Source organism: Canis lupus, chromosome 26 (genome assembly GCF_048164855.1).
Source record: "Canis lupus baileyi chromosome 26, mCanLup2.hap1, whole genome shotgun sequence".
Classification (NCBI taxonomy): Eukaryota; Metazoa; Chordata; class Mammalia; order Carnivora; family Canidae; genus Canis; species Canis lupus.
In genome coordinates, this window is record NC_132863.1 from 45821556 (window position 1) to 45832867 (window position 11312).

General features: G+C 45.7%; 1 protein-coding gene across 1 annotated transcript; it reads right to left on the bottom strand.

Moving 5' to 3' along the window:
- Positions 1-464: 464 nt before the first annotated feature.
- PRELID3B (PRELI domain containing 3B) lies at positions 465-10339 on the bottom strand. The gene is made up of 6 exons (XM_072801606.1): positions 10180-10339; positions 5887-6055; positions 4587-4676; positions 4067-4137; positions 3849-3951; positions 465-2239 (listed from the first exon to the last, which is right to left on the bottom strand). Exons 1-6 carry the CDS (start codon positions 10209-10211, stop codon positions 2120-2122), a joined length of 585 nt encoding a protein of 194 aa, XP_072657707.1. The 5' UTR covers positions 10212-10339; the 3' UTR covers positions 465-2119.
- Between the last annotated feature and the right edge of the window lie 973 nt (positions 10340-11312).

Below are 11312 nucleotides of genomic sequence, written 5' to 3' on the forward strand. Positions count from 1 at the left end.
CGGGAGGGCAGCCGAGGGCGGCGCGGGCTGCCCCCCCCCCCCGCCCCGGGGCAGCGGCCCGAGCGAATCCCGGCCCTGACGGCGCGCGCGTGCGCTGCGGGGGCCGCCCCGACGTGCGCCCCCGGGGCCAGAGGGCGGGGGTGGGGGTGGGGGTGGGGGTGGGGGTGGGGGTGGGGGTGGGGCAGGGGGCGCCAGGGCCGCGGGGCACACGGGCACGCCACAGTTCCGAGGGCAGTTTTCAGGGACCAGGAAGGTTCTCGCGAAGGAACAGAACAGCTTCCGTCTTTAACGCTAGGCAGGGTGAGATGCCCCGGCCGCCCGGGCCTCCCGAATCCACGGCTCCCGCGAGCTAAACGTCAGGGAAGAGCCGCAAACTGCCGGCTACTCAACCACAGCGGAAAATGAGAACTTCTGGAGTTTTGTCATTAGATCAGAGTAAAAAAAAAAATCAAACAGGATAAAAATTTGCTTAGAAATCTTTTTATCATTAGGGCGTTACACCTTTTTTTAGAACAAGTATAATTTTACAGAAATTATACAAGTAAACTTTTTATCAAAGATCAATATTTTGCAATGTTTTGTTTAATTGAAACGTTATTTCATTTGTAAAAACCATCTCCGGTTACAAAAAATAATCAAAAACCTCATTGAAGTTGCTTTTACAAATGTCCTAAGAAGTTTTAAGCTAAACAACATTTTAAGTAGAAACACTAATTTTTAAATAGTTTGGTATATTATTTCTATGGTTTATGTACATATACTAACTGGTTTCTTTTACAGGAAACCCGGTGAGTTTATTACATGAAGCACTGTAAAATAAAGGCAAGAGCTAATCACCTTTTAACAAAAATACTCCGTATGCAACAACTGCAAATATCAAAGATATTATTTCCTGGTTGGTAACTGCCTGCTACAAAATATGAAATACATTTACTGGATTATTTTTCAGATTGCAGCTGCCCTTAGCATCCAAAATAACTGATTTCCCGTAAGGATAAGCTGCAAAGCACTTCACATAGTGGTTGGCTTAGGTCAATGCTGCTTCTCTCATTATTATTCTTTTTTTCTTCCCCACCGCCCCCAACCCCCCGCAGTTGCACCGTATTATTAAAAACACTAAGTACCTGGGATTTATGCTTCAGAAAGACATCATTTGAGTAATTTCAAATGACATACAGCTCTTCATGTAAAAAAGATGTTTTGTGGTCACAATTACTTCAAAAAGTAATTATATTCAAATAACCTGACATATCATGCTTTAGCAATTCCAGAGCCATGATTCTGACACATGGCAATTTATAAGTTAGGCAAATGTGAAATGCTAAAAGATGTGAACAGCTGTTCTTCTGTTTAAGTTTAGAGTGCTGCAAAATTCCGGTAATGACTTTATTTTTTCAGTGAACATCACCAGCCCACGGTATAAGCATACTAAGTCATAAAGTACAAATCTGAGGAAGGTAGTACCTTTCCTAAGTTCCAAAATTTTGGCAAATTAATACAGTACTTTTATACATTAAAATACTTTTTTGTGGTTGTTGGGAATTATAGATTATTTTAGGGATAATTTTCACTCCGAAAATATAAGTACCAAAACAAAACACTGGTTTTTAATGGTGGTTTATAGCAGAGCAAGTTATTTTATACAATATGTCTTTTCAAACTATATAATTTCTCCTTTTAGAGAGCATTCCCTTGTGCAAGCTCTTGCAGTTTATTGCAGCAGGGTAATTCTATGTATTTAGGTGGCTCTGCTTTGTTCTGAGGTTGGTCCAAAGCCAGGTAGAGTTCACAATGCATGAAAAGCTTTACCATTCTACCTTAAAGGAGATTTAATATGCCAATATGATTTTCCAAGTACTTTTCAAAAACTGTTCAATTTTCACAAAATACTGGAATCCTCAAAATCAGATGGTCATTTCAAACAATACTTCAGATGATCCCTTTTATTTAGAAATCCTATACCTCTGTGTTTTGATCAGAAGTCCTATAGCTTTTCTTCAGCTTATTAAAAAAAAAAAACCCTCTACCTAAAATACAGTTTTATTTTTTAAATAACAAATAAATATACTGCCGGTTTGCAGAGACCTGGGGAGTGGATGTGGAGCACCAATTTTCAGCCTCATTTCTCTACAAACGCTGCCGCTGCCATCGGCGTCCTTATGCTCCCTCTCGCCGAAGCCGCCAATTCTTCGATCTCAGCATTTAATTTATGTATCACCCATTCCATTGCTTCTCGGCCCTTAAAAAAAAAAAAATCCAACACATTGATTGTTACCAAGTGAGAGCAGAGGCACATATCCAATGAATGGCACATCCGGAAATAACAAGGAGCATTTACAAGTATAACTAAACCTCATCAGGATGGATTGTTCTTGTCCTTGCTTTTTTTTTTTTTTACTTTAATATTACTTACCAAATATTGAATGCCTTGGGCAACTGGATTGATCTAAAAACTCATTTTTATTTTGCATTCAGAGGATGTTTTCAAAAGATTCCACGATTCAATGATGATCATCATTTTATTTCAGGTTAGAGTGGTCCCTTTGGGGTGGGGTCAAAAGGTCAAACCCATTTTTTTGGCCCATTATTTTATTTATTTACTTAAAGATTGTATTTATTTATTCATGAGACACACACACAGAAAGACAGAGACACAGGCAAAGGGAGAAGCAGGCTCCATGTAGGAAGCCCAGTGCAGGACTCAATCCTGGGACTCCAGAACCACACCTGGAGCCAAAAGCAGACGCTCAACTGCTGAGCCACCCACAGGTCTCTTTTAGTCCATTATTTTAAACCAAAATCCTGGATAAGGTGCTGAAAGATCTGGTCCCCGATTCCCTCTTCAACCAGTCTCTCCTGGTACTTTATGCAGGTTCTTGAAGAAAGGAGGAGTATTTCCTGCTTCCTCTCTCAGGGCCTTTGCACATGCAGCCCCTCCGCCACAGGCTTCCCAGCACATCCCTCACAGCCGATGTGTCCCTCATTCAGCACTCAACACTTATGAAATACTTGCATCTCTTTGTACTCTTCCTTTCCTAATGACGTGATTAACGTCGACTTCCTCTTAATTCCACGAGGGCAGGGACCATACTTGTTTTGTTACCTGCTAGTCCCTAGTCTAGCCTAGCACTAATAGAGAAGACATCTGTAAGTATCTTTGCAGTGCTGAATAATTCCATTAAACGTGTTAGACTAGAATGCATTAAGTATCTCTTTCTTGAAACTTAAATTGTTTTATATCCTGCATTCTCCAAGGGGGCAAATATCAGAGGTGGGGAGATGTAAAAAAAAAAAAAAAAAAAAAAAAAAATCCTCACTCTTTTAATGTACAAAGTACACCTTCACCCTTTCATTCATCTCTCCATGGTGTTAAATACTTTCATGTGCTGGTGGCCGTTAGAGAAAAAGAATGTCTAAAATGGACCTGCGGGTTGGGTTGCAGGGCAGAGAGGATAATGAAAAAGGCTGAGAACTGGCATCTTAAACAACAGTACACAGTGACATCACCAAGTACTTCTCTCATGCTTTTCAGGTCTTCTCATTTGCGATTCATGCCCAACCTAGCAAGATGGCTGACTGATCTTCACTTCACAGACGGGGAAACACAGAAAAGTTCTGAGACACAGAAAAAGTTAACTTAATTGTCCAAGGTTGAAAGGCCGGAAGAGTTACGGCTTGCACATAAATCCAGGGGTTCCAGCTCCCAGAGCCTATGCAAGAAACTGCCTGTATGAATTCTCACTGCATCGTGGTTGAGAGTCTGTTTGCCAGGACAAACACACGCTTGGTACTAAGCTCTTCCAAGACAGGAAACCCTTGAATAAGGATCAGGGAGCAGCCTCACTTACTTTATTAGCATTTGAAGATATCGTGCTCGCCATCAGTCCTTCAAGGTAACTGCTAAGACTGACTCCTTTCACACTGATTATGGCTTCTTGAGTCAAAACAGTTCTGGAATACGATACATTCACATCGTTTCAGAATGACCTTTCATTTTTTAAGAAACATATGATAAAAAAATTAAAACATCTGGTAAAAGAAGTTTGTCAAAACATTTTTTACTCACTTTTCTGGGTCCTGAGGATGTGGTTTGTATATAAGTCTTTCATCTACTGAAACCATATTTGTAAATGAAATCTACAGAATGAAAAAAAAAGAAAAAAAAAACTCCAATCACTTTGGAACGAAGATGAAAAACACTTATGAAATTAATTCACAAACCAAAATCATGCTAGGTAATTATACAAATAAACCGCTTTGATATTATTGCAAAAACAGAACTTAAATTTCACTATTCACTGCTTCCTTTTTATTATAAAAATAATGAATATGACAAAAGCATTACAGTAAGAATGTGCACATGATCCCAAATTCATTTTATTGTGTGCTGTCCCCTGGAAACAATAAGGAGCCTCACTGGAGCAGTGAGGCTAAGCTGCAAACAGGAAAAGACAATACAACATATAATCATTGATTTCTTAAGCTACAGTGAAGAGTAAATATTCACCTGTACATCAACCATAAAAGAGACAAAAAAAAAAAAAGCTATTAGTTTAAAATCAAAACAAATGGGAGCCAAAACTTACATTAGTAGATTTAAGTTCCATTGTCTTCTCTACAGGATCAACTACAGAATGTTCCTGCACGTATGTTTTAGTTCTTGCCGCGCCAATAAGCTAAATAAAACGTTCACAATTAGTAATCAGAGGAGGAGGGATTTCTTAGCAAGCGTATCAATATTTTATTTGAAGGTAAAAATGTGTTAATATCTTGAACTAAAAAATCTGTTTCATAAAAGACAGAAGGAATCAGACAAAGGTCAGAAATGAGGACCGTCTGAGGGTAACAGGAATTCACACACCATGAATGAGATGAGACTGCCAGATACAAAAACCCTTCCCAGAGGCAATTAGCGACCAGCCCGGGGAGAACGCGTGCCGTATAAAACAGACACTGAAACCGCCAAGGTGTGACAACGGAGCACTGAGCCTGAAATATGGAAATCAGAATATTTGGGTAAACATGGCATCTGGAGAAAGGAGAGCTCGGGAATATCTGTCAATATTTTCCTAGAGCAGTCTGAGGGAGAGGGTGCTGCGGCTTCGTTGTCCAGACAGAAAAACGACGATCTCATGAGGGAGGATAATGCATCCCGTCCAGGGTCACTGCTGTGCTTGGACTTCAAGCCAGCCCCCCTGACCTTGCTTATTTCTGTGTCCCTGCTATCCAACGCAGGCATTTGTGCATACAAAGCAATTAGGACACTTCTGTTGAAAAATGTGTCCTTTAGTTTTCTGAGTGGACCTCCCTTCCCCAAGGAGAAAGAAACGGGAGTCTGCTTATTATACCAGAGTTCTCTCACATTGTAATCATCTGGCACTCCAGTGTCTTGCTGGTTAAATTGGCTCATTAAAGCCTGCTCACATGTAACTGAATAGAATTCTGTTTTTAAATGTATGGGGAGGAGACTCAAACCTCGGAACGACTGTGGCCTAGCTGAGTCTGAGAGTACACTCTCACTTAGTGTCACGACCCACCATGGACCACAGCCACTGTCAGCTAACCATCACCACCAGCCCCCAGCCTCCAGATCTCACTACTGGCCTGGAGTGGTTGGCAAAAGCAGGAAAAGCAGAACAGAACTCCTTTTAGATTACAGAGCATTAGCTGGCTTCCTTCAGAAGGTTTTATCAGGCGCCTTCATGAAGACTGTAATAATATTTCCAATTCATTATACACTCATAACTCAAGTTTATTATAATACAATTTGAACTGATGCAAAAATGACATTCAGAATCGGCTCCCACAACCTATTTGAAATTATAATGTGGTTTAGAAAACTTCTCTACAGCAGTCACATTTCCACAGGAATAAAGACACACTTACAGATTTCACAATGGAAGGCAGTCCCCACTCTGTGCTGAGAAGTCTATGGCTGTGCAACTTTCCAGAGGGATCTATATGTCTGTCCAACACATCAACTCCAACCACACTTGGGTTCATAGGGTTTGGGTATTTCTGCATTGCAGCTGTCGTAACAGTTTCCCATGGGTGGCTGCCGACATGAACCAAAAACCAAATATTTGAAAAATATGCATATAAATTATACCGTTTTTATAACCCTTCAAATCATTCTTTATAGTTGAAGCTTAATTAATTTAACTAGGGAAAATTATTTTTCTAAAACCCTGACTAAAAAATGATTTGGGGAGCTCAATCTACATTTTGAACATATATAGAATTCTGTGTTTTCTCAGCATGCAGGCTTTATGGTACAACTGAGGTTTATAGAGATATAAATAGCCTATAATGCGTTAGAGTACAGTTTTTTTTTTTTTAGAGTACAGTTTCTTAAATAATCTTTCCTATTTACTCATGTTCACTTTCACATGTAAATTGTTTCTAAGAACCATGGATTCATAAAAATGTATTTTAAAAAAATATGTTCTACAAAAACAAACAGGAAAAATTGTTATTATTATACCATTTGTTGTTTTGTCTGGTCCAAGTTCCAAAAAGCTATAAAGATGTAACAAAAGTAGAACTTACAGACACCATAAATTCTTTTATTAGGGATTACAAAAAGACCCAAAGTATTATTGATTTAAATACTATAAATTAAAATATTTTTTCTCTATGTTAAGGTAATAAATAACAGTGGCCCCTCCAATCTTTATCCATGGCTTTTCCCAAAGGAGTGATTCTGATTTGTTTTGAAAAGGTCACTCAATATCATAAAGTATTTTTAAGGCGCTCTTAATATACTCTTTTCTAACATTCTCTCTTAATATTATCTTCTTGAAAAAGCCCGTGTGCTTGGATGATTCAAAATGTGATGTACATTTGTTCACAACTTGTGTGAATAAGATGCTGGTACAAAAGCCATCCTTTTCAAAAGAGCTCCTTATTAAGGACAATGCGTATTAGACGTGATTGAGCCCACCTGCAGTCTGATGCTACCCTATCTGCGCTCTTGTCTTCGTTGAAAGGAAAAAAAGATCTGGAGATAATGTTTCAAACCACATTTACCGATAAACCACACAGCATTACTTTTTATTTTTCTAAAAGCAAAATAGGTAGGCCATTAATCCAGTTCAACTTTTCAGAGAACTAAGCCTGACAACTACTTCTTGCCAATAGAAGGAAAATCTCAACACCATTCATTTCCCAGAACCTTGGACAACCAGTCCATTAAAAATAGACATTATTTTTAATGTTTTCATTTTTGCTATTATATAAATGAACCTCATTCTGTTTTTAATCTCAAGCCTTATTCAGCAATCAATGCAGCTATATAAGGGGAGCTACTTCATAAATCTAAACAGTCCCCACAAATAGAAGTGATACAGGCCGAGCACTCAGATTGTTACCAAGGCAACTATCTAAAATGAAAATCAGATGAACCCTGTCCCTGTCTCCATCTAGTCATATACCACGGTTAGCTGGCTTCCTTGCACTTATCTCTTTTCCCCATCCCCTCTAAAAAATTAATAATTGCACATGGCTTCGGAGTGGTTATGTATTATTTGTAATATAGTCCTTCTCTGAGCCAACTCAAAAACACTGGTGTTGACTTAACTTGAACTAAGACTGCTTCATGAAACACAATCAGCTCAAACATTACACAGGATGCACATTAACAGTCTTCCAGCAATTAATCTGAACCCCACTAATGAAGTCATGTGAAAAGACCTGACGCTGGAAGACACTCAGAATGGCACCAAAGGGCAGAAGGAAATCTTACCCAACTGCCCAATATCTTCACCTATAAAGTGAGGTGGGTAGACATTTAGATACACTTAACTCCAGCCAGGCAGCAACAACATCTTGATTAATCTACCAATATGTAACCATTTCAAAGAGCCCTGGCACATAGGGCTCTATTCCTATTTGTTAAGGGAATCCATGAATGGCTCCACTTGGATGCCAACTATATGTGAAGCCTCAGAAGGAAGTGCTGGACAAATACGGGGAAGCCACTGAATGAGGACTTTGATGTTGCACACAGCAGCATCCTTAAGATAGGTAACACTTAAAAAAAAAAAAAAAAGATAGGAAACACTTGACAATGGTTAAGATTTGGGAATGGAGATGGTAACTTCCATTTCAGGACCGAGTTTGAAGAGCCCATAGGACATGTAAGCAGAGATGTCTGGTAAGACCTGAAAATAAGGATCTGAAGTTCAAGAGAGGCTGGAGCCCATGATACAGATTTGGGTGTCATAAGTATGTATTAGCTGGGACCCTGATTGAACAGCCCAGATTACTTGGGAGAATCGGGATTGGAGCTGCTTCTCCCAGGACACGTCTAGCATTTGTTTAAAGTCTGTCTTCTGGGAGGAGGATCCCAGAGCTTTCACCAAATCTCAGAGAGACGTATAGCAAGAAGATTAAGAATCACTGATGAGATCCAAGACAAGAAGCCCATTAACAGAATCTTCTTAAACATTTACAATGAAGGGGAAGAGAGGAAAACACTTAAAAGCAGAAGGAATGGAGACAGCGGTGGCAGGGAGAAGTGTGTCAGGAAGACAGAATCAAGTTGTTTTTGTTTTTAAAGATTTTATTTATTGGGGAATCCCTGGGTGGCTCAGCGGTTTAGCGCCTGCCTTCAGCCCAGGGTGTGATCCGGGGTCCCGGGATGGAGCCTGCTTCTCCTTCTACCTGCGTCTCTGCCTCTCTGTGTCTCTCATGAATAAACAAATAAAATCTTAAAAAAAAAAAAAAAAGATTTATTTATTCATGAGAGAGAGAAAGAGGCAGTCATAGGCAGAGGGAGAAGCAGGCTCCCTGTGGGGACCCTGATGCCAAACTCAAACCCAGGACCTCCCTGATGCGGATCGATCACCACCTGAACCCAAGGCAGCCCTCAACCACTGAGCCACCCAAGTGCCGCAGAATCAAGTTCTAAGAGGTGGTAATCAAGTTTAAAGAACTTCTGAAGCACCGAAATCCACAAGAGGACTGCCAGCAAGACACCATCCATGATCCCGAGGGCCGAAACATAGTAGTAAAGACTGCAACCGGGTAAAGAGAAAGATTGCAAATTTAGAGTCTTTTTTTTTTTTTACCCCCAAAGACTGTAAGCATTAGTGAAAGCATTAGGGAAAAAAAGGAATCTTCCCCGAGGTTAACATCATACTTCCCAGGACCCTCCTGGATGGGGCCTGATTCACTGAATACGGAAAAAGCTTCCAACTTCTTTTGAAACTGCCCTTGGAAACATGGTTTTGTTTTGTTTTCTTTTTTTTTTTTTTTAATCAAATGGTCAGACTAAAACATACTGCAAAGCTATAAAAACTAAACCAGTGTGGCAAGAGCAGCGAGATGGGCGGGACGGAGCAGACGGCTCAAAAACGGACTCAAATGTCAAGGGCAACAGAGCGGAGGCCGAGGGCGGCTTTCAAGTGGAGGCTGCTTCCCCGGAGTAACTTAAACGGATTAACCGCTTCTTAGCGCCCCAAACGCCGCAGCTGCTGGTCCGCGCGGCTGCACGGCTGTTCCCCGCGGGCGGAGCGCCGAGCCAGCAGGAGGGGTCCCGTCCCCGCAACATGGGGAGGCCCAAGGTCGCGGGGCTCGGGGAACCGGACCCGCACCCCGGCTCACCCCGCAGGCACCGCACGCGACGCCGCCCGTGGCTCGGCGGGGACCGCGCGGCCGGAGGTGACACGCACGGGCCTCCCTCCCCGGGCACGGCCGACGACCGCGTGCCGACCCCCCCCCCCAGCCCGGGCGGCGGGGCGGAGGTCCCAGGCCGTCTCGGGGGGCGGGGGGGAGCCTGGGCCGCAGATTTCGGGTCCCCGCCCCTCCCCCACCTAGACTTCCGGTCCCCGCCCCTCCCCCACCTGGGCTCCGGGTCCCCCTTCCCCACCTGGACTCGGGCCCCCGCCCCTCCCCCACTTGGACTTCAGGTCCCCGCCCCCCCACCTGGGCTCCGGGTCCCCCCTCCCCCACCTGGGCTCGGGCCCCCGCCCCTCCCCCACTTGGACTTCAGGTCCCCGTCCCTCCACCTGGGCTCCGGGTCCCCCCTCCCCCACCTGGGCTCCGGGTCCCGCCCCGCCCCCACCAGGCCCGGCGCCTGGAAGCTTCCTGAGGGGCGCCCCGGCCTCGCCAAAACGGCCCGCCCACCCCGCGCCTGCCCCGTGCGCCCCGCCGCCCCGCCCCCCGCCCCAAACTTACTCAAAGACGTGCTCTGAAGTCCAGATCTTCATGGTGCCGGCGGCCCGCGCGGCGTCCGGGCGGCGCTAGGGGACAATGAGGCAAAAAAGCCACACTTGCCCCCGCCCCGCCCCCGCAGCCGCCCCGCCGGCCGCGCACCGCGCACCGCGCACGCGCCGTGGGGCCCGACGCCAGGGACGTCCCGACGCGCGGCCTCACGCCCTATCCCGTCCGGGTGTCGCCCCAGCCCGGCGCGCGGCGCAACGAGGCCCCGCCCCTTAGCGCCGGGCGCAACGCGCCGGCGCAGTTCGGGGGCAGCGCCCGGGGCCGCCGGTGTAGGCGCTGCGCTGTGCTGCGCAGGCGCGGCACGCGGCCGGCTGCCCGCCCCCTCGCGGGCGGCGCGGGGAGCGCGGGGAGCGCGGGGAGCGCTGACCTCTGCGCAGAGTTGGGCCGGGCCCAGCCGCCGGCTCGCGCGCTCCTGCCCTGCTAGGCCCCGCGGGCGGCCGAGGGCGGCAGCAGACCCGCCTGCACCCGGGCCCTGCCGTGCGGCTGCTTGTCTTAACATGGACTGTCGGGCCCCAGAGTGCAATCGGGCGGCCAGCCCGCCCCCTCCCTCTCGGCCTGGGCCGTAGGGCCTCAACGTCGGCCGGACCACCAGCCGGCCCCCTCCTGCCTCTGTTGGGGCTGTGGGGGCCCTGAAGTCATCCAGACGACCAACCAGCCGCCTGCTATCTCAGCATGGACTGTAGGGCCCTCAGAGGCATCCAACCAACCAACCAGCCCCCTCCTGTCTCATCCTGGACTGTGAGGCCCCAGGGTCAGCCAATCACCCAACCAGCCACCCCTTCTCTCTGGTGGGACTGGGGGGCCCCTGAAGTCATCCAACCAACTAACCAGCCGCCTCTTCTCTCTATTGAGATGGTCGGGGCCCCAAAGTCATCCAACCAACCAGCCAGCCCCCTCCTGTCTCAACCTGGACTGTGAGGGCCCCAGAGTCATCCAATCAACCAACCAATAAACCACCCAGCCACCTCCTGTCTCAGCCTGGACTATAGGGGCCCCAGAGTCATCCAGTCAACCAACCAACCAACCAACCAACCAGCCAGCCCCCTCCTGTCTCAACCTGGACTGTGAGGGCCCCAGAGTCATGCAAT